The sequence below is a fragment of the Xenopus laevis genome, chromosome 8S (assembly GCF_017654675.1).
Source record: "Xenopus laevis strain J_2021 chromosome 8S, Xenopus_laevis_v10.1, whole genome shotgun sequence".
Classification (NCBI taxonomy): Eukaryota; Metazoa; Chordata; class Amphibia; order Anura; family Pipidae; genus Xenopus; species Xenopus laevis.
In genome coordinates, this window is record NC_054386.1 from 84,144,745 (window position 1) to 84,169,145 (window position 24,401).

Consider the following 24,401-nt stretch of genomic DNA (forward strand, 5'->3'; position numbering starts at 1 on the left):
AATAATAATCCATAACCAAGGTGGTCTCTCCATCCCTCAGAATTTACATTTTTCCTAAAATTTTGAAAAGACTTGAAGAGATCCTCAGATGTAATATTTATTCCCAAAAAAGAAGCCCATTTTCCTCTTGATTTAATTAGTGGGTCAACACCATTGGAAAGTGTGTTAAGTAAATGCGATGATCTCAAAGGAATACTATTAAGTTTATGGTCTTCAGATGCAATATTGTTTCATAAAACGGATGCTTCTTTAATTGCGACTTTGTTTTGCTAGAAATCAATAAAAACCCTTGTCTAATCTGTGAATAGCTAAAGCTGGCCTTAGACGCACCGATCCTATCGTACGAATCGAGGATTCGTACGGTTTTCGGATCGTGTGTGGTGAGTGCCGACATCTTTCGTCCGGCGGAGATCGCTCGTTTGGTCGATTGGGCAAGTTTGATTTTGACCCGACCGATCCCGCCGGAGCGCATTGAAATCGGATCATTCGGCCGAACGTTCAGATTACCCCCAATATAGCCATGCTTGTTAATGGCATAGCGGGGAAAGATCTGCTCGTTTGGCGATGTAGCCAAACAAGTGGATCTTTGCGTCTATGGCCACCTTTAGTCTCTCCTTCTCTGAAAGATTATATAACTCTAACTACTTGCCAGGAAAGAGGATTACATGAATCAGGATCTACAATATGTCTAATTTGGAATATACCAAATTTTCTCCACTGATTTCTTTGCTTTTTAGGAAAACCCTTTAAAAAAAGAAAGAAAGAAAAGGCGAATACAATATTTTCGACACGTACTCCTCAAACCTCTCATCCATTCAAAACACATTTTAGAACTTTCACGGATATCCAAGAACAAAAATTAAGTACTGCTTACCACTTTGGGGCGCCCTTTGGACATTGCAACGTCCATCTGCTCTGCACTCGAGACATCACTGGGGGAGCCATACTTAACTTCCATGGCTTCCTCCTCTTCATCTTCAGGTACCTGGTTCTTCAGGCCATTGGCCACTGTCTGGATGGCAATAATCCATTCTTCCCTGAAGCAAAAATATGATTTCAGCTTAATTGTTCACCACAGATCAAAACCTTGCTGAAAGAATTTCTGTATGGTTTGACATAGCAAATCAATATTGCAATAAAAAATCACTTTCATCCTTAAATATATATGCCAAATGCAATTTATTTATCTGATTCATGTACATGAAATTTAATATGAACAGAATAAAACTATGGTAACACTAGAAACAAAATAGGTATCTAATCAATGGTATCGCTGTTAATAATTTCATATTCAATTAATGTCTGTCTGAAAAAAAATATATTCATGTTTCTGGAATACCTTTACTGTTCACACACAATATGAACAAAATAACAGGGGTTAAAGGAGAAGGAAAGGCTAAAATAAGGGATGCACCGAATCCACTATTTTAGATTCGGCCGAACCCCCGAATCCTTTGTGAAAGATTTGGCCGAATACTGAACCAAATCCCAATTTGCATATGCAAATTAGGGATGGGAAAAACATTTTACTTCCTCGTTTTGTGACAAAAAGTCATGTGATTTCTACCGGCCCCTAATTTGCATATGCAAATTAGGATTCGATTCGGCCGGGCAGAAGGATTTGGCCGAATCCAAATCCTGCTGAAAAAGGCCGAATCCCGAACCAAATTCTAGCTATAATTAAGTACGTTTTATCAGAAAGGTCTATATAATCACACCATTAAACCTTTAAAGTAATGCTGTCAAAAGAAACACTCCATTTCTTTCCTTCTATTGTGTACACATGGGCTTCTGTATCAGACTTCCTGTTTTCAGCAGAAACCTCCAGGACTTGGGCTTGAGCATGCTCAGTTTGCTCCTCTCTCCCTCCTCCCACTCCCTTTCCCCCTTCATTTCTCCTCTCCCTGCTGTAATCTGAGCCCACAGCTATGAGTGAGCAGGGAGAGAGATTCAGGCAGGAAGTGATGTCACACCAAGCTAATATGGCAGCTGCTATCCTAAACAGAGACAGTGTCTAGAGCTGTTAACTAAGGTATGGTAAAGCATTCTACAGAATAAACATAGGGTTATAGCTTGCACTATTGTGGCTAATCTGTTGGCAATAAATTGCTTATGTAGCTCACATATATATAATCCAGGATATAGGATTACTTTACTGTTACAGAGCAACTGTACAATCTAGGGGCTAACTGGAGCTGCACAAGTTTCTCCAATAAAGAATAGTCACATATATTTTATTAAAATCCATTAAATTATGACTCAACTGTATAATAATAATCTGCATGTTACTCCATGCCCCTGTCCTGACTCTATTGTACAAAAGACAAGTATGATTTGATATGCTACACTTTGACCTTATGTAAAAATGTGACAATACACTCTACCTGGGTCACTTAAAATAAATGTCTGCTATTTGATTAGACTTTGCTCTGGATTAAACCCACTTAAAGACACTTAATTTAAGCAACAATACCTTTCCTCTGGTGTGTCAACATGAAAAGTCCGTTCAATAACTGTCGTCCATTGTAAGCACCGAATCACAAATGTGTTGGGCCTAGGCCGCTCCGTCTTCATTAGCTGACATTCTGCACAAACAAGCAACATGTACTTAGGTCAAAAGTCACACCCGAAGTTAAAGTCAGAGGAAAGTAAAGATTTTATCATTTTAAGTGTATGAAGGTATAAAATGACACTGGTGAGGTAGCATTGGAGACTATTAAAAAACATTTCACACACTCAACCGAGTAAAAAAATGCTGAAAAGTTTCTTTCCTGAAACTAGTTAAAAAAAAAAGTAAAGTTCTACAGATTGTTCACAAGCCAAATTAATCAATTGGCAACAGACTTGATAATGGACCCAGAGGGCCCAAAAAGTTGCCCTTTTTAATGTGCATATGGGTTAAATAAAACACCTTTGCACCTTGCAACTAACTGTTGTGCTACTAGATTTTCTCTGTTTTGTTATTGGCTACTATGCAGGAGAGTGGTCTTTTGGATAAGCACCAAACCTTCCTCTGGATCAACTGGCAGTTAGGCAGGTTCAAAAAAATTGATGGAGGTGTGTCTTATTTCAACCTAACTTACTATGGCAATATGTTACAAGCATTATTATTATTATCAGTATTATGGTTGGACAACTGAGCTCTCCATCATTGTGCATCAACCCAAATTAATCAAGGAAATCCCAACTGAAGTTTCATTATAGTAAATGGAAATGACTCTTAAAGGAACTGTTCAGTGTAGAAATGAAGTTGGATTAACAAATAGGCTGTGCAAAATAAAAATATTTCCAATATAGTTAGCTAAATTGTAATCTATAAAAGCTGGAGTAAACAGATGTCCAACATAATAACATACTAACAAGGACACTACTTCCTCCTTTGGAGCTCTCTGACCTGTCTCCAGTCAGTAACATATAGGGATGAACCCCCCATTTTGGATTCGACCGAACCCCCTGAATCCTTTGTGAAAGATTCGGCCGAATACAGAACCGAACGGGAAAAATTTTTGCTTTTTGTGACAAAAAGTCATGCAACTTTCCTCCCCACCCCTAATTTGCATATGCAAATTAGGATTCACTTCGGCTGGGCAGAAGGATTCGGCCAAATCCGAAATCTGCTGAAAAAGGCCGAATCCCAAACCGAATCCTGCATTCTGTGTATCCCTAGTACCAAATCAGTGACTTGAAGAAGGGTCACATGGACATCGCTATTCAGATAGTTAGCTTTCGAATCTGACCTGCTTGCTAAGGATCAAAAGCAAAAGAACTGAACAGTTACTTCCCATGGGCCCCTTTCAAGTCCCCATCTAATGAACAGTTTATAGAGCTGCAAAGGCGGAAGTAGTATTCTGGATTTTGTGTTTGTTATAAATGTAATCTATAAAGCCGGAATGAACAGATGAGGGCATTAAAGGAATGAACTGTTCCTTTAATGCCCTCATTAATACAAACCTCTTTTATTATGAGAAAGTATTTATTAAATATTACAGGGATAAGAGATATGAAAGCATGCAAAAAATTGCAGAAGTTCTCAAGGACATTTTTTGTATGATTTAGAAAAATTTAGAAGGAAGAAGAAAAAAATGAGTATTTTCTACAAAGTCAGCTTCAGCAATGATTCTAGATCCCTCAGAACCAGCAGCACTTGGGATCATCTTCAAAAAAAGAAGCATCTTCAGAAACCACCCTGTATAGGCCGCTTGTGGTGCTGCTTCATATTCTAGCAGGTGCAGGTTTCTTAAGGAAAAAGCTCGCTGCATGGTGAATACTCCCTTGTGCCTCCTACCAGTGTTCCCTCTAATTCCATGCACAGCTTAAAGGGGACCCGTCACCCAAAATAATTATTCTAAATCCTATTTTATCATGTTAGTCAAGCAAAATAAACTTTAATTACACTGTATAAATTATTTGAATTTTGTTTCCATCAGTCTGGGAATTTATAATTATAGCAAGCAGAAAGGAGCCATTTTGTGGACACAGTTATTAAAGCAAGCCTTCCATCATCACCAGAATAGGGGACCTGATATCCATCCCCATGCCCTGGCTGCACAATTAAATGGTAAAGAGAACTGGGGGAATGCGGAGAGAGCAGTGACATCTAGGAAGTGCTGAATAGAAAGTGAAAATAATTGTCTGTCCCGCCTCTATGCCTAAGGCATAGAGGAGGGGCAGACAATATTTGATTGACAGCTGAGATATTTAAATTAGTTTACAACAGCTATGAATGCTTTATTAAAAAAAAATAATTAGGATTTCATGTCTCATTTGAAAGGGACTTTTATTATACAGCTTTTTTTTGTCTGGGTGACAGGTCCACTTTAAAACTTGTGTGCAAAAACAAATATATATATATATATATATATATGTGTATATATATATATATATATATATATATATATATATATATATATATATATATATATGTGTGTATATATATATATATATATATATATATATATATATATATATATATATATATATATATATATTCATTCATGCACTAAAAGGAGGGTGGCTAAGAATTAGGAGGAACTATCTCACCCCAAAACCAGCAATTACGAAAAGCACTGTCAAAGGATGCGAGTCCTAGCCACCCTGAAGTGGCCTTTCTGATGCCACCCCTCCCCTGCGCTTTCTGCATGAGAAGAGACTAAAATTTTTGTGCAAAAAATCTGAATTTTGGCTCTTAAGTTATGAGGAAAAGCTTTTTCCCACCCCTGGATGGATTTCTCAACTTGCCTTCAGCAGCACCCCTGAGTACTCTGAAGTGTTACTGAATAAAGTTATATTGAATTGTCAAATCCTTTTGTTAAGGATGGAGGGATTTCTGGAACAACTGTATAATACTTGGATCCTGAGCATGTGGTCCTACATAATTCTTTTCACCAATAAAGTGCCAATACCACTTAAATTTTCCAGTGGCTTCATTCTAAAGAAGAATAACCTATTAGAACAAGAGCAGTCCATCCATTTGTTTTTTTTAGTGTGCAACAACAATGAATATCATCTTAATATTTCTTGTGATGACATGGGTGTGGTTTAAAGTGGGTGTGGTCTCAAAAAGGGGAGCGAGTGTTCAACGCTGGCTTCTATTATCGGCCCTACACCATATAGGCCAGAAAAGTTCCAGTCTCTGTACCACAAAGGTTGGACAGCACTGTAATAGAGGATTATAACTACTTCAGTAAGACCAGTTACACGCCACATATAACAAAAAACTCTTTTGCCAGGAGGGAAAGTACCGGTTTCTGATGAAACACTCACCTGCAACAGAGAAGTTATTGAGGGGAGGAAGAAGACTGTGCTCTGTGGAGTCAGGTTTCTCTTTATAGCCAATAAATGAACCATCACTTTTCAGAAGGAAATATCTTGGTCTCCATGTTTTTATATACTCCCCTGCAAAATGACAAGACTCGACGTGGTGAAAACAGTACTGTTTGTCAAGTTTGACATATTGCTATACATCATCAAGAAACGCTTAAAATGATTTTTTCAAAACCCATCAGTTAATATTGCTGCTCCAGCAGAATTCTGCACTGAAATCAGTTTCTCAAAAGAGATTATTTTATATTTAATTTTGAACTTTGACATGGTGCTAGACATATTGTCAGTTTCCCTGCAGCCCCCAGTCATGTGACTTGTGCTCTGATAAACTTCAGTCACTCTTTACTGCTGCACTGCAAGTTGGAGTGATATCAACCCCTCCCCCAGCAGCCTAACAACAGAACAATAGGAAGATAACCAGATAGCAGCTCCCTAACACAAGATAACAGCTGCCTGGTAGATCTAAGAACAGCACTCAATAGTAAAATCCAGGTCCCACTGAGGCTGATTCAGTTACATTGAGTAGGAGAAACAACAGCCTGCCAGAAAGCAGTTCCATCCTAAAGTGCTGGCTCTTTCTGAAATCACATGACCAGGCAAAATGACCTGAGATGGCTGCCTAAACACCAATATTACAACTACAAAAAATGATACACTTGCTGATTTAGGAATAAAATTTTATATGGCAGAGCGAATTATTTGCAGTGTATACAGTGTAATTTAGAAATAAAAACGAAATCATAAAAATCATGACAGAATCATTTTAATCCTTATTGGTGGCAAAACATCTTATTGGGCTTACTGAGTGGTTAAATGATTCTTTAGTAGACTTAAAGTATGGTGATCCAAATTATAGAAAGTTCCCTAATCTGGAAAAGCGCAGGTCCCACATTCTGGATAACAGGTTCCATAACTGTATTGTTATTCTTAATTATAACTTTTCCCCCTTCATTTTAACCTAATGAACTGCAGTATTTTAACAGCACTGCATATGGGCATTAATATGCAATAGTAGCAGACTTGAACTTGACAATAATACAATAGTAAGTTTATAACAACAATAATACATTTATTCTGTCCCATTTGTCTATGTATGTATGTATGTATGTATATATACAAAAAAGAGATGTATATATTAAAAGAGAACTAAAGCATAACTAAAGAAGTAGTTAGAAATGTTGTACATTATGTTAGGCAACCAATAGCAGGGAAGATCTGTGTCTCCAAAGATGCCCCAGTAGCTCCCTATTTTCTTTTCTGCTGATTCACTGCACATGCTCTGTGCTGCTGTCACTTACTGAGCTTAGGGACCCACTCACAATATACAGTACACATAGAATAGAAATGTCACAATTTAAAGCTGATTAGTAATTAATACAGATAATTACTACATGGCAGCACAGAAACCAGTGCAATTAGCATCAGAATTTAATAATCAGCCCTGTAGCATCAACTTATATTACAGACAAACCTAATTTTCTGTGGAGACCCCTAAGCTTAGCTTCTCAACAGCTTCTCAGAGCCCACTGAGCATGTGAGTGTCGCAGACCAAGATGGTGACCCCCTGTGACAAGTTTGAAGTCCTGGATCATTGCTGCTATTGACAAGACAAACTTTAGGCTGGTGCAATAAGTTCAGTATATAAATTATGACATTTTTAGCTATATTTATTTTTAGGGTTTAGTTCTCCTTTAAAGTCTGCTTTACAGCACTTCAGAACGGCTAAGGCATATGATGAGTTTTGACGGTCATGGCTCTCCCATAGAAAACAGAGGTGGTCAAAACACACAGTTAGATACAGTACTAAGTTGTATGCCTCTTTACACCAATAATCAGCTGGTTACGGACTGTAGCTGCCACTCACTTTTGTGGGTTATAAATCACGGGGGCAACAATTCCTAGAAAACGTGACTTGTGTTATTTACTGCTATGGGAAATCCAAAAAATGTCCAACATCGTACTGCTGTGGCATATACAAGTGGCCTCATTGAAACTGCATATAGGGTTGTAAGATTTGAATTCATACTTTTTTCCTCTTCATTAACCCACATTGTGCATGGGTTAACCACTGGCTGTTCTCATACCATTCTTTGTGGGATCTGAGGGATTACAGATATTTGATCTACAAACTCTGCCAGTACCCTGTGTATGTAGTGTGTCATCTTGCTGTGGTTGCGCAAAAAGAAACAGGCTTACTTTTGCAAGTAGTTTGCTGTTAGCAGAACATATTCTGACAGAAGCTGAAACTTACAATAAATAATGTTAACTATAGGGCAAACTCTTCACCATTTTCTCTTACCTCTTTTTTGAAGCCAACCTTCTTTAATCACCATCACTTCATTCATGTTGGTAAAAACAGGCTGTACAGACTTGAGCCCAATCAATCCCTGGGAAGCTGGTTATAAACACAATAGTGGCTCTGCAAAAAGAAAAACAGACCGTGGTTTGATCTTGCTGCACACCTACAGACTAGATTTGGCTGGAAACAACAAAAGTCTTGTCTTCTTGAAAGAAGCAGTACATATTTCAGTCTAAAACTTAGGTGGGATTTCGTTTCCCCTTCATCCTAAGAAAAGTACCACCAGTAGAAAAGGAGGTGTTTTCAGATTTAAAGGTGAACTATGACGATAATGAAAATTTAATAAAAGTTACTGCATACTGTAATAAGAAACTTTCTAAATACAATCAATTAAAAATTCTGTACCATTTCTGAAATAATCAAGTTTATCTTCACTTTTCCTCTAGCATCTGTTTCTCCTGCATTCAGGAGTTGGGTGTCAGATGAATGATCCAATATATCTTATAGGGAGGCTCCTTTTGCCTAGAAGATGTATTAGACCTCACTATTAAAATCACCAGAAATCCTGTCTCTCTACATGCAGAATTTGTGCAAAAGGCAGTTATTGTTCGATTTTGTTTGTACTGGAATTAGTTATTTGAAAGAGTTCTAATACATCTGCTAGGAAAGGAAGCTCCTTCTATAAGATATATTGAGCCGTCAATAAATATCTGACACCCAACTGTTGCATTAAAGGAATTGTTCAGTGTGAAAATAAAAACTGGGTAAATAGATAGGCTGTGCAAAATAAAACATGTTTCTAATATAGTTAGTTAGGCAAAAATGTAATGTATAAAGGCAGGAGTGACTGGATGTGGAACATAACAGAACAGAACACTACTTCCTGCTTTTCAGCTCTCTTGGTTTACACTGACTGGTTACCCTGGTTACCAGGCAGTAACCAATCAAAGACAAGAGGGGGGGCCACATGAGTCATAACTGTTGCTTTTGAATCTGAGCTGAATGCTGAGGATCAATTGCAAACTCACTGAACAGAAATTTACCATGTGGCCCCCCTTCAAGTCGCTGACTAACTCAGAGTTAGAGATCTGAATAGCAGGAAGTAGTGTTCTGGCTATTATATTAGACATTCAGTCACGCCAGGCTTTATAGATTACATTTTTTCCTAACTAACTATATTAGATACATTTTTTATTTTGCACAGCCTATTTTCACACTGCTGTTGAAGAGAAACAGATGCGGAGACAGGAATAGTGAAGATAAAGTTGATTATTTCAGAAACAATGAAGATTTTTTTATTGATTGTATTTAGAAAGTTTCTTACTTTAGTATGAGGAAGCTTATATTAAATATTCATTTTCAGGATAGTTCCCCTTTAAGGGCAAGTAAAGTCAAGATAAATAATGTTGTCTAACTGGAGCCACAATCGGACCACAAATTTGGGATCTCAACACATGATTGAAGACCTTGTAAACATTCATTATAGTTGCATCTACATTGTATTAAAAAGAAAACAGTATTATTTGTATAGGTATGTGATCCAGAAACCTGTTATGCAGAAAGATCCGAATTATAGACTTCGTTTTGTCTAAATAATCCAAATTAAAAAATTTTTTCTTTTCCTCTGTAATAATAAAACAGTAGCTTGTACTTGATCCCAACTAAGATATAATTAATCCTTATTGGAAGCAAAACCAGCCTATTGGGTTTATTTAATGTTTACATGATTCTCTAGTAAACAAAGCATGAAGATCCAAATTACAGAAAGAGTCGTTATCGACAAAGCCCCAGGTCCCAAGCATTCTGGATAACAGGTCTCACACCTGTATTATGAAATCCTTTGACAACATCACCAGCAAAACAGCCGAAAATATTTATAACGGTTCTATTGAGAGCTATGGAAAATGTTTCAGCATAAGCAGGCGATATGGCAGCTTTCATGCAATGATGCCTATGATTAAGGGAGTTTTCCCGAAACAAATAAAGTGAGGATGTTAACCCTATTACTGCAATAAACTTTTCCTGATTTTTATCAGGAGTGTCGCCTGTATCTATCACCTATTAGCTTTCATTCATTGGCATAAAGCAACATTGCTCCTAAAGGAAAAGAACTAACTAATTAATGTTTTGCTATTATAGGTATCAGACCTGTTGTCCAGAAAGCTTGGGACCTAGGGCTTTCCAGATAAAGGATATTTCCGTAATTCGTACGGTCTTATTATTAAAAATCGCTTTTTTAAAGATTTGGATAAAATGGAGTCTATGGGACATATTTAAGAGTGAAGTTAGAGATCACCACAGTCCGCTAGTGTGACATTTCGCCACTCTCCATTCATTTCTATGGGATTTTTAAAAGAGTATTTATCAATGGGTGAAAGTGAAAGTTCACCCTTTGATAAATATGCCTTTCAAAATCCCATAGAAATGAATGGAGAGTGGCGGAATTTCACTCTAGCGGACTGTGGTGATCTCTAACTTCACTCTTTGATAAATATGCCCCAATGAGAGACTGTCTTTCCGTAATTTGGAGCTTTCTGGATAACAGATCCTATACCTGTAATTATAAGTACAATACTGTAGCATTAAATGCTGTTCTGGAAGTTTAAAGAGATAGTGACATTTTGGAACAGAACCAGAACCCCTCTCCTTTAACATTGAGCAGTTCTGGTTATTGACAAAGCTCAGCTTTAGGAGTTAAGTCAGGTCTAAAGGACCAGTAACAATTTTTTTTTAAAAAAAAGTTTCTTTTTAACGAAAAAAAAACCACCAAGACAGTTTAAACTTTTAATTCGCAAAGCTTTTATTGAGAAATGATTTACCGATTCTCTGCATGCGCTCCTCTTCAGAAACGGCGACAGGGTGACGATCCATTGTTCGGTGCTCGATTTCTCCTCCCTGGCTATCTCCTATAGAAGGCAGGGAGGATAAATCGTGCACCACACGATGGATCGTCACCCTGTCTGAAGAGGAGCGCATGCAGAGAATCGGTAAGTAGTTTCTTAATAAAAGCTTTGCGAATTAAAAGTTTAAACTGTCTTGGTTTTTTTTTGTTAAAAAGAAACAAATTTAAAAAATAAAATAAATTATATATATATTTATTTATTACTGGTCTTATAAGGATCTAGTCTGTTTAGGCACAAGTCCTAAGGCTAATGTGATATGAGGTGCAGCTAGGGTTGCCACGTTTTCTGAAAAATGTTACCAGCCGCTGGGGGGGCAAAAGGGGGCGGTCTGTGATGCAGAGGGGCGGAGCTACATACCATGATGCAAAGGGGGTGGCGCAACATCGCGCAATGACCAGAAGACTGAAAAAAAAGTTAAGTTCTGTGCGAATTGGGGGCGGGCCAAGGGCTTTTTTTTAAGGGTATTACAAATTTACTGGCAAATGCATTGCCGGTAAATTTGTAATACCGGCCCCAGCCTTGGCAGGTATTTTACCGGCTAGGCCAGTGAAATACCGGCTAGGTGGCATCCCTAGGTGCAGCCTCAGCTTCTTTCCACCTGCGTTTACTCAGACGAGCCATTGCCCTTTCCTTGAATCTGCCATGTCTCTATGCTGACTGGCACAGCATCAGCCATTGCTAAAATGTATGAATCGCATCAAACTGAACAAGAATACAATTTTGTAACATTTTGCCATTCTTCTGTTTTGCCTGCATCCATTTCAAATAGTCACACGGAGCATTTTGTAGTAGAGGCAATTTTCTGTGTGCCATCTGCATTATGGATGGCCTGATGTTTATTTCTGTGCTTTTTCTTAATTACATAGTAGTATTGTAAGATGTCAATTAGGGATGCACCGGATCCAGGATTCGGTTCGGGATTTGGCCAGGATTCGGCCTTTTTCAGCAGGATCCGGCCTTGTGCATGGCTGAACCGAATCCGAATCCTAATTTGCATATATAAATTAGGCGTAGGAAGGGAAATCGCACAATTTTGTCACAAAACAAGGAAGTATAAAACATTTCCCCCCACCTTTTCCTTTCCCGCCCCTAATTTGCATATGGAAATTAGGATTTGGATTCGGTCTGGTATTCGGCCGATTCATGGATTCGGCCAAACCCCAAAAGGACAATTCCAAGCTTCTTGTTCCTGGTCACGGAGCTACAAAAAACCCAGGTGACAAAATGCTTAAAGGGACGCGGTCATGGGAAAACAGGTGTTTTACAAAATGCAGCTAAAGCAGAAACTTTTTTTTAATATTTAATTTGGAAGTTTGATGTTGGACTAGTTACCCAGATGCTCTCAGCTACATGACTTGTGCGCTAATAAACTCTGAACTGCAGCACAACAGTAAAGAGAGACTTAAGTAATATCAACTCCCCCTCCCTTTCTAAATAAGCCCCCATACCGTACCTAGTCACAGAAAGGAGAATAGCACTCAACAGTCAAATTCCTCCAGAAAGAATGTGTACATTAGCTTATCTGAAAGCATTTCCATTGTGAAGTGCTGGCTCTTTCTGAAAGCACAGGATCAGGCCCAATGACCTGAGATGGCTGCCTACACACCAATACTACAACTAAAAAAAAATACACATTTATTGGTTCAAAAAACACGGGATACGGTCATGGGAATTTTTTTTTTTTTTTAAACACATCAGTTACTAGTGCTGCTCCGGCAGAATTCTGCACTAAAATCTGTTTCTCAAAAAAGCTTACTGATTTTTTTAAATTTAATTTTTAAATCTGGGGATCGACATATTGTCAGTTTCCCAGCTGCTCCCAGTCATGTGACTTGCTCTGATAAACTTCAGCCACTCTTTACTGCTGTACTGCAAGTTGGAGTGAGTTCACCCCTCCCCCCCACCAGCCTAACAACAGAACAATGGGAAGGTAAGCAGATAGCAGCTCCCTAACACAACAGCTGCCTGGTAGATCTAAGAACAACACTCAATAGTAAAATCCAGGTCCCACTGCGACACATTTAGTTACATTGAGTAGGAGAAACAACAGCCTGCCAGAAAGCAGTTCCATCCTAAACTGCTGACTCTTTCTGAAAGCACATGACATCAAAATGACCTGAGATGGCTATACACCAATATTACTAAAAAATATACTTGCTGATTCGGGAATGGAATTTTATATTGTAGAATGAATTATTTGCAGTGTAAACAGTGTAATTTAGAAATGAAAAACATCATAAAAATCATGACATGAATCCCTTTAACTAGAAATTCTAACATTCTGCTGCCAGAGGCTTACAAATCTGCAGCTTTATATGAAGGCAAGATATAACAATATTCCTGAAACTCTCAAACCTTTCAGAAAGCACAAGAAAAACACACAACATATCAAAACAGAACTTGCATTGTTACCTGCAATTAGAATATGACTCCTTATCTGGTCGGACTGTCAGCTTTGGGACAAGACAGAACTTAAAAACACCAGCTCCATGCAACCAACAAGAAGTAAAGGCAAAAGACAGCAGCCCTGGCAGAATAAACGCTAGGCAAACATTAAACACCGGGTCACCTGATGGTGCTTTGCTGTATCTAAAGAATCACTATGAGGAGACCAATAGCAAAAGCAGATGGGTCTGAATGTTTTGTTTGGACAGGTTAAGCAAAAATAAAGCGTTAGCATCTGTTGTTTTTATGATAAAGGCAGATTAATGTATCGCAGTGTGGTAAACCAGTGCTGTAAATAAGAATTTCTCCTGAAGGAATACATTTGTGATGTCCAACTTTCATGTGCCGATGCATACACCTTTAAGGAACAGTAACACCAATAACAGTAACATCTACATTACCCTTAGGGGCATATTTACCAAGGGTTGAATTTCGAATTGAAATTCTAATTCAAAAAGACCAAACAAAATTAGGTCAGTTTTTGATCCAATAGAATCGAAGTAATATCACATTCGATAGAATCCGAATCAAAGTTTTTCCCAAAAAAAGGATTCGGTTCGGGATTCTGCATTTTTCAGCAGGATTCTGCCTGGCCGAATCCTTCTGCCTGGCTGAACCAAACCTTAATTTGCATTTGCAAATTAGGAACAGGGAGGGAAATCACATGACTTCTTGACACAAAACAAGGAAGTTACAAATGTTTTCCCCTCCCACCCTAATTTGCATATGCAAATTAGGATTCCGATTCGGTATTCAGCCAAATCTTTTGCAAAGGATGCCGGGGTTTGGCCGAATACAAAATAGTGGATTCGGTGGATCCCATATAAAGCCCAAGCTTCCCCCAACACAAATCCAAAGCACACCTCAAAAAGGAGCAAGGGCTAAGAGGCGCTATTATACTTATGCAGCTTTCCACAGAGCTCACTATCCTGGGGTAAAGCCATTACATGTACTTCTCTCAGTTATATGGGCAACAAGGCTACCATTGCTGTCTTGCAGAACATGTGCTCAAAAATAGCAATACCGAGTATTCGGAGCTCAATACACTAGGGGGCAGATTTATCAAGGGTCGAATTAAAAATTTGAATTTTCACGTTTTTTTTAATGGCCAAAGCAGTCCAATTCGACTAGTGAATAGTTACAATTCGATTCGAGTTTTTTTTAAAAAATTCGAATCAGATTTTCGAGATTTATCATATGAGATTCAGAGAAAAAAGTTGAATAGAGTTTCTAAAACTGGAATCGAATCCTATTCACGCGAGTTTAGGAAATTCTATTTTTTTTAAAAACTCACATGAATTCGAAATTTGACCAATGATAAATGTGCCTCTAAAGGTCCCCATAGACTCAATGATTTTTCTTTGGTGAACGACCGATTTTAGTGCAATCCAAGCAATCCGTCAAATTATCGTGAGGTTAGTGGGAATTGAATGATCGTGCATCTAACGATTTTTCGTCCCGACATCTGTCGGAAACAAAATCGGCACAGTTTAAAAAATTTTCATGGGTCACAGTGAAATCTATCTATGTTTGCAGGGCCAAGCAGGCAGCTACCCTCAGTTTTCCTGGCCTCAACTAGACAACATCGCTTGAAATGGTCTTTTTAGTTGATGGACAACTCGTACATTTAAACGATCGTTTTAAGATAAGCTTGGTCTACCGATAACGAAAAGATCTTTAAAAAAAAATCTATGGCCAGCTTAAGAATAAACATTAAATCTGCAATAAGTACAGCATGACCGCAGAAGTTACATAAAGTATTTATAGGACAATGGTTGTTGATGTGAGACCTCTGACACACACACACAACCTCCAACAAGACCTTACTCGCATTAACCCCCTAAGGGCAAGCAACTACAAAGATCCTGAGGACCAATCTCATAACCTTTGGGATTCCTAAAATAGCAGTGTTTAATCCGGCATGGTGACAACACTCAAAAATATCACCACCTAAGGAGACAGTGAAGCTCCTCAGAGAAAACAAGAGTATTTCGTCACTAACTGTAGTTATTGTTGTTTCTCTAAATATGTTAAAGAGCTAAAGAAGTAAGCAGCACCAAAGCAGTAAAACCAAAATCAAGCAGGCTAAGGCATATATTTTGTGTCCTTTTGCAGTTGGACTGCACTGGGGATTTAAAGGTATATGGTCATGGGAAAAAAAAAAAATTTCAAAACGCATCAGTTAATATTGCTGCTCCGGCAGAATTCTGCACTGAAGTCTATTTCTCAAAAGATTTTTTTTATAATAAATTTTAAAATCTGACATGGGGCTAGACATATTGTCAGTTTCCCAGCTGCCCCCAGTCATGAGACTTGTGCTCTGATAAACTTCAGTCACTCTTTACTGCAAGTTGGAGTGATATCACCCCCCTTCCTTCCACCCCCAGCAGCCTAACAAAAGAACAATGGTAAGGTAACCAGATAGCAGCTCCCTAACACAAGATAACAGCTGCCTGGTAGATCTAAGAACAGCACTCAATAGTAAAATCCAGGTCCCGCTTGAGACACATTCAGTTACATTGAGTAGGAGAAACAACAGCCTGCCAGAAAGCAGTTCCATCCTAAAGTGCAGGCTCTTTCTGAAATCACATGACCAGGCAAAATGACCTGAGATGGCGCCTACACACCAATATTACAACTAAAAAAAATACACTTGCTGGTTCAGGAATGACATTTTATATTGTAAAGTGAATTATTTGCAGTGTAAACAGTGTAATTTAGAAATAAAAACGACACCATAAAAATCATGACAGAATCCCTTTAACGTTTGACCTTCCAGCTGTTGCTGAACTGAATCTTGAAGGATGTATAAAAACTGTGAGAAGGGAAACCATAATACTTTATCTGCAAGTCGGCTATGTAACTTTGAAATTACTGTAGCAATAATTCTGGCCTTGCAATAATATCTCCGATAGCTGTTCAGCTTTACAAAGTACATAAGACCAGGCACTGGTATATAGTACTTTCAGCGGACAAGCAAGGTTATTATCATTATGGCTTTCATTCATGTACAAATTGCAGCCTAACATTGCTTCTAGATGCCATTTAGCATCAGGTACCATTTAGGTGTTCTCCCCAAGCATTCCATAAAGCATTTTTTGTTAGCAACCCCCCCTCCCCATCTAGTTAAAAAACTTTTAACAGGTGCTGGTAGGACTCTCTGCTTCTGCAAATACACTTTGTAAGGTACATGCATAAGCACAACAGCACTAGGGATGTAGCGAACCGCCGAGTATGTGTTCGCGAACGCCGTTCACGAACACCGGCAAAAAATGCGAACAGTTCGCGAACAGTTTGCGAACTTCGAACATCCGAAAATCGTTCGATTCGAACGATCGAAGGATTTTTAATCGTTCGATCGAACGATTTTCGTTCGAATCGAACGAAAATCGTTCGATTTTAGCGACCGAATGGTCGAATGGTCGAACGATTTTGACGCGAACGCCTATTGGCGAACGTCGCGCGACGTTCGCGAACTTGCGGCGGACGCGAACAGCCGATGTTCGCACGAACAAGTTCGCCGCAGAACAGTTCGCTACATCCCTAAACAGCACCTGTGAGAAATGGGTTTTGTCAGGTAAGGCTATAAAATTATAAAATGCATAGAGATTATTGTGAAAATGAGATTAATTCGCACAATGCTAGCGTGATTTTATCAACCAATGGATTTCACAGACATGGGTTTCCCCCTGTCGTACTCTAGAAAAACAGTAAGAAGTACGTACATTTGATTATAAAACCAAATTAGCACCATAACAATTTTATGCTTTATCTTCTCAACTGACTTTCAATGCAAAAATAATCATTTAAAAAAAAATATTTTGGCTGTTATGTACTTATGTCTTTGTCTGTTTTTCCTGGTATGGAGAAGCTTACCAAGTCGCACCTTAAAAGAAACATTTAAACAGGTAATAAATTCATTTTGGTGCTGGTCAACTTCAATCTACCTGTCATGCCCTACTGCTTTCTGTGTACCCCTGGCTCTGCCACCTCTCTAGATACCACAGCACCAGGTTATACCACTAAGATGCTTGAGGTAGAGTCCTGCATGGACTCGACCTGAACCCACACCACACAGGCCGCGACCCGAACCGCAACCCGCATATTTACAAACTTTGATCAGTTTCCTGGCCCTGACCAGAATCTGCCTTATCCGCAACCTATCGTCCACCATTAAACAGGAAGTAATGTTGCTGCAAATCAGAAGTGACATCATCAAAAGTAAAATAAAGACAATATAACAAATTGTAAGAAATATAAAGAAATTTAGATGAGACCCGCAGCCCGCATTTATACCCACACCCGAAAATCCTACCCTCATTCCGCACGGTACCCACTTTTGCACTGCAGGACTCTATAGGGTTGCCAGGATGGCAGTTTTCCAGCCAAATTGGGCTACTAATTTAAAGCCCAGGCAGGTTTTGAAAGTACAAACTAACCAAGGTACACATTTGAGCTACTTTTGGGGTCTTGTACTTTGGAAACCAGCCTAAGTTTTTTTCTGGCCCTAATTTGCCAATCCTGCGTCTCCCAATGCACGTTGGGTAATGTAGTTTTTGTTTAACAATTTCCCGACTGCCAAGTTTAATGTAAGGCTACAATACCCAGCAGGCAATGGGACTGACTTATGTAGAAGTCGGGAGTTCCCAGATTTTAGGCAAACTCTGGGACTGTAGCTTGAGGCACAGGTTTTGCCACATACACACAGTGCAACTATGTAACTACTGCTGTGTTATTTAACAGCAGAGATTGAACATAAATAGATTGTGCGGTAATTCAGCATCGAAGCATAAGCAGTAGAGGAAAGATCAGCAAGTACAAGTGTTTCTACACTGTTTATAGGCACAATAACCAGGAAGCAACGAAATTCATAGTCAGGTCATCCCCACGCAGCACTAAATGGATACAAATGCCAGTGGCTTTACCTGTTAAAACAGTGGCAGTAAGACTCGGCCCAGCATGCCAGTACTATTATATGTGCAGCTATACCATCTCACAACATTGAAAGCGACTTCTGCTAAATACGTCCCTGTCAGGACACCGTGCATTAGTTACTATTATATATCTGCCCACTAGCAATACGTGTGGAGCTTTTACACTGACTGCACAGGGCCTCGTTGTGTCTCTAACACTCCACACCGTTAAGGCCTCTGTTTACAAGAAGTATTGCCTGCCACCCTGCCAGTGCCCCACTGTAGGCCTCTGCCGTAGCAAACACATTTATGTCCCTCCGCTCGACCCGTACTAATGGCATAACACACCCAACCATTAGGCCTTCCCAACAGGCCCTAACGTAGGCCTTTCATCCTTCTCACCTCCCGGGGTCAGGCTCCTCTTTCTCGGCCGCTCCCCACTCTCATGTCTCCCTCCTAGCAAAACGACCAGCACTCCAGAGAATAGAGTCTAAAGCGTCCGCCCACATCCGCTCTACTCAGAAAAGCACAGGAATCGAGGTAGTCGCCATGTTTAATAAGGGCAAAATGAATGCTTAAGCTTGGAAGCTGTCAGCTAGTGCTAAAGGAAAAATGAGATATCTCCCTGTATTTCCTGAGCCTGAGGTGTTTGCTGCTAAATACAACCTTACAATAATTCTCACAACAACAGTCGTTAAGCAGTTTTATCACAATTAATTTTAAGAAGATTTCAAAGAGTTTTAAGCCACACCTTATAAGCTAGAGAAACAAATCGGATATTGGGGCAAATTCACCAAAGGGCGAATTATTGCCTTCGAGGCTTCGCCACACTTCACATCACTTTGTCAGGTGCAAATTCGCTACAACTCCGCTAATTAACTAAAGTGTGAAGTTGCGTCTCTGCAGCCCAACTAGGGTTGCCACCTTTTTTGGAAAAAAATACCAGCCTTCCTATATATTTATTTTTTCCCCTATTAATAACATTAGGGATCAACCATCATTTTTACCTGCAAGACCGTTAAAATACCAGCCAGGTGGCAACCCTAGTTGTCACCTTTTCTGGAAAAAAAACCTGGCTTTCGTATATTTTTGCAGTTTTTTCCTAATAACATTGGCATCAAGCATAACGCTGGTGTAGTTTCACTTACGTAATTCATCAACGCAAGCATTTCTTTGCGAACTTTTGCTAACGTTAGTTTCTGCCTAGCAGAAATAGTTCAAATAGAATAGGACGGGTACATATAGGTAGGGTCGCCACCTGGCCGGTAAGAATAATGGTTGATCCCAATGTGATTAATAGGGAAAAAAGATAAATATATAGGCAGGCCGGTATTTTTTTCCAGAAAAGTTGGCAACCCTACATATAGGGGTAGGACTACACGGACGTTTTTGGCTCAATCTGACACACTACGACAAAACGCCGGTGACAATCACATGCAACAGAAATAAGTTAAGTGAATGCATTGTCGATGAAGTCGCAGCGTTAATCCGACACAACACGATTTTCGGATGCAGACGCTGCGTCTGCATCCGACATTTGTGTCACGGATCAATGCTGTGACTTCATCAGACTTTTCTATCTCTTACCTTATTTCCGCCACGTGATTTGTCGCCGGCGTTTTGTCACAGCGCATCGGATCGCACCGAAGACGTCCGTGTACTCCTACCCTTATCATATAGACATCTTTGACATATACCACTAAGATGCTTGAGGTAGAGTCCTGCATGGACTCGACCTGAACCCACACCACACAGGCCGCGACCCGAACCGCAACCCGCATATTTACAAACTTTGATCCGTCTTTGACATGTTGGTGCAAATGCTTAAAGTGACCACTTATTATTACAAATGTCCAAGGAAGCAAAATAAAGACAAAAGAGATCCTCTAATGCCCTAGACAGGATCAAATGTGGCATGACCTTTAAATGGGAAAAAAAATGTTAAAACAAATTTTTTAATAGTTACATCTTTTAAAGGAGAAGGAAAGTCTGTTTGCACTTGGGAGTGCCAAATGTTAGGCACCCCCAAGTTATTGTATTGACTTACCTCAAACCCCCGAGTCGGTGCTCCTATTGGCAGAAAACTGCACCGACCCGGGGTTATTCTAGCGAGCACCAAGGAGAGATCTTCTTCCGTCTTCTTCTTTCTTCAAATTTCCCGCGGCAAACTCATGCGCAGTTGAAGGAAATAGCCAATAGCCAAAGCAGGAAGAAGATCTCTCTGTGGTGCTCACTAGTATAACCCCGGGCTGGTGCTGTTTTCTGCCGATAGGAGCACCAGCCCATGGTTTCAGGTAAGTCAATACAATCACTTGGGGGTGCCTAACATTTGGCACCCCCAAGTGCAAATAGACTTTCCTTCTCCTTTAAAGACAATCCCGCTTATGTCACTGATGTAAGATTGAGGAGGATGTAGCTTCATCCTATTAGTTTGCCAGGTCTTAGCTGGCAAAGGAAACTCTTACGAAAGAGGTAACTTTCTGTAAAGTTCACACTATAGGGAATTTGTGGAGTAATGATTGTTCATCTGAGTGAAAATTCGTCTGGCGATAGAGCGCAAAACTCTTGTACTCTTTCACAAGCGAATTGTCCTCTACGCCTGTTAGTAAATGGCGATGTCCTTGCAAATCTTTGCTAGTGTTAGCCACCTCGCCCTTTAGTAAATCTGCCCCATTGATTCTTAGCAGTTGCTATGCTATCTCTTTCTGAATCCATAACATTTGGATTCTGCCCAAATGCTGAAAGATGGCTGAATAGCAAACCAAATCCCAGCCCTAATTTGCACATAACATAGCTGTAATTTATTGTCCATTTCATTATTTACAAAGTATGCAATATTTGTCACACAACCTATTTTTCAGTATTTCAAGGGCTGTTTATGGACTTTGAAGCAGTAGAGTTTTTATATGTTTAAACAAGGGTCTTTATTTGTATTATACATACATCATATTTTATACCACTTTTCTATTAGTGTCTGCCTTAGCTAATTGGGATTTTCAGTTCAGATATGTATGTAGTATTGTATATATTGATTTTTATGTACACTGTACAGCAGGATAATAATTTAATATAACAAACACGGGTCAATTTAATAATAACTACAAAGTACAGTTAAATTAACATTAAGTGCTAAGTGTCATAGGGACAGGAGGAAGGTGATCCCTGCCCAGTAGAGCTATATTGGTGAATGTGTGCAGCCATCACAATTCCTTAACCAGTCAGGCCTGCAAGTTTGGGTAGTTGTGAAAACGCATTGTTTTGAATAAAAATGTAATTCCCAGGAAATCAGGTTCTGAAGCTTTATTGTTTTAAGATATCAGGATCTGATATTTCATAATATCATATTAATTAAGATTTGGAATATTACAGAGTTACAGCTCAAAAAATAAGCAGTTGCTAATAATATCCAATCAAGTAATTTGCTTTCAATTTCTAACTTGTAGGAAACTGTTTAAAACAAATTGCTAATTGGTTAATATTGCACAATGTAGTTTCTATATTTCTAGCTCAGATTAATTTAGCCTTAATAGCAATGCCATGGGGCAAATTCACTAAAGCACGAAGCAGCTAACGCTAGCGCAAATTCGCCAGCGTGACGTCATTTCGTTACTTTGCCGATTTACTTATGAGTGCTGGCGTAAATTCGCTAGCGCTACTTCACACCCTTACGCTATGTGCTATGGCGAAGGGACATAACTACGCTAATTCAATAACTTTTACTGAACGTTACCTCTTGCGCCAGACTTGCCTTCGCCACCTCAGACCAGGTGAAGTGCAATAGAGTAGATAAGGCTTGCTTAAAAAAAAGTTGAAATTTTTTCTAATTTTTTTTGGAAGAATTTTTTGTTTTTTATAGCTCAGAACTAGAACTGGTGATACATTTGCTAAAATACTATACAATGCCCCTTAATCAGGGTATTTAGGATATTATCAGGGTTGGGGCCGCAAGCAATTAAGAGATCGGCACAGATTGGTGCGGAGTAGGCCAAATTCAATCTTCAAAACAGTAGTATGTCATCTGAATTTAGAACACCGAACTACTGAAATTGTAAATGTTTTTGAGATCCGTTTTTTGTGAATATGTTCAAATTTGAACATACAAATTCAGGTTCAGATTTGGTTTGGGATTTGGCCACATTAAAAAAATTAGGAATACATTGCTTTTACTAGCAATGCAACACTCTGCCTGGTCTTCTGTTGGAATGGTCTGTGATCAGTGCCATGTTCCATTAAGATGGTTTTAATGAAGCCAGTGGGTGTTCATTCAGGGGTACATGATGTTACTGAGTGCTTTAACATGCCTGTGCCTTTGTAGTGTTGCACTATGCTGAAATATGTGCTTTAAATCTACTCAAACTGATTTTAAAAAATTAGGGTTCTAACATTTTTTGGAAGATTCTTCTTCTAAGGGGCTTATGGTTCTCTTGGAAAAGGCCTCCTTTAATCATTCATTAATGCAGTCTTGCAAGTAAAGCTGGCATTGCCACCACCCATTTTATACACATTTCTGGAAAAAAAAACACCCCAATGTTTATGTGTGGACCATCCATCTAGACACTGGTCACATTATGTTTATAAGCAGCCAGCCTACCTGTAGTAGTGTGTGTTTGAGTAGTGCACTCCAGTCACCTGTATAAACTGCCTGCTTCCTGTCACGCCCCAGTCCCATGCCCATATAAGTAACACACGGTTTGTTATTTCTATTCAGTCCCTGAAAATATTTACTCAGTAGTGTTTTCTTATGTCATTCAAAGCCATGTGAGATTTTTACGACTATTTGCCTGGAACGATAAAGTGCAATTTAATCTACAGAGGGTAAAATAAGCGTGTGTACATTCTCAGAAGCTGCTTTGATAAAGTCACATTTTTTCATGCTTTTAATTTTGCTTTATGTCAAAACGACAATAACAAGATAAAAAGTTAGATCAGATTTCTAATATTTTGGGGCAGATTTGTTAAGGGTCAGAATTTTCAATTTTTTTTATGGACTTCAAATTCAAATTGTGAATTATCCAAACTCAATTCGAGTTTTAATTAGAATTTCAAGATTCATCACACTCTGTCCTTTAAAAATTCGACTTTTCGCCACCTAAAACCTGCCGAGTTCATGCATAAGTCAATGGGAGAGGTCCAGGGACCAATTTGGACATGTTAATAGCCTTCCTGACAGTCATAGATCAAGTTTAATCAAATTTTATTTGAGTTTTGTATGTTTTGAGAATGTAATTGGAAAAAGTTGTTATTTCTGGTGTTCTATCTGAAAACAACTAGTTGTTTAAAGGTGACCAACCCCTTTAATAAATGTGCTTCCCCCAGTTGTGAATCTCAGTATCAGTAGTGATATTTCTGATGCTAAAAGGATGAGTAGTATTGGAGTAAAATAACCAAAAAACCCGATGAATTGGACCCTAGTGTATGTTATACTTGTTCTTAGGGTGGGATATTAGATTGCCAGTTCAGATGGAGCATTGACTGATTTAAATGTTTAAAATTCTCTGTAAAGCTTATTAGACATAATCATGTTTAATAATGCATAACTTGCTGGTGCCTTAAAATTGATGATACTATGGTAATAAATAAAGGCTGAGATGTAATTACAGGGGGTGATGTGTGTGACCACACCAAGGCTTTGGGGGTCTAATAGGCAAACAAAGATTAATCTGTCCCAACAGAAATTTTTAAAAAAATTGTAATGTACAATGATGTATACAGGAGTTAAGAAATATAAAGGTGAACAGAGGGTATGCGATCAAGAATCTGCTGGTGATTAGGGGCAACAAGGTTTAGGTACAGGAATGGGACCTATTAACCAAAATGCTGGGGACCTGGGGCTTTCCGGATAATGGGGCTTTCCGTAATTTGGATCTTCACACCTTAAGACTACTAGAAAATCCTGTCATAAATAATTAAATAAACCCAATAGACTGGTTTTGCTTCCAATAAGGGGGTATATTTATCAAAGAGTGAAGTTAGAGACCACCACTGTCCTCTAGAGTGAAATTCCATCACTCTCCATTA

The 24,401-nt window shown here is 38.9% G+C and overlaps 1 protein-coding gene across 2 annotated transcripts in view; it reads right to left on the reverse strand.

The window, feature by feature from the left end:
- Positions 1-18,853, reverse strand: part of akt2.S (v-akt murine thymoma viral oncogene homolog 2 S homeolog) — a 35,295-nt gene extending 16,442 nt beyond the window's left edge. Inside the window, 5 exon segments of one of the 2 annotated variants that reach the window (NM_001091632.1) lie at positions 875-1,037; positions 2,474-2,585; positions 5,764-5,895; positions 8,123-8,242; positions 18,786-18,853. In NM_001091632.1, the coding sequence (NP_001085101.1) occupies positions 875-1,037; positions 2,474-2,585; positions 5,764-5,895; positions 8,123-8,168 (453 nt within the window). In that variant the 5' untranslated portion in view covers positions 8,169-8,242; positions 18,786-18,853. 2 annotated transcript variants of the gene reach the window in all.
- Between the last annotated feature and the right edge of the window lie 5,548 nt (positions 18,854-24,401).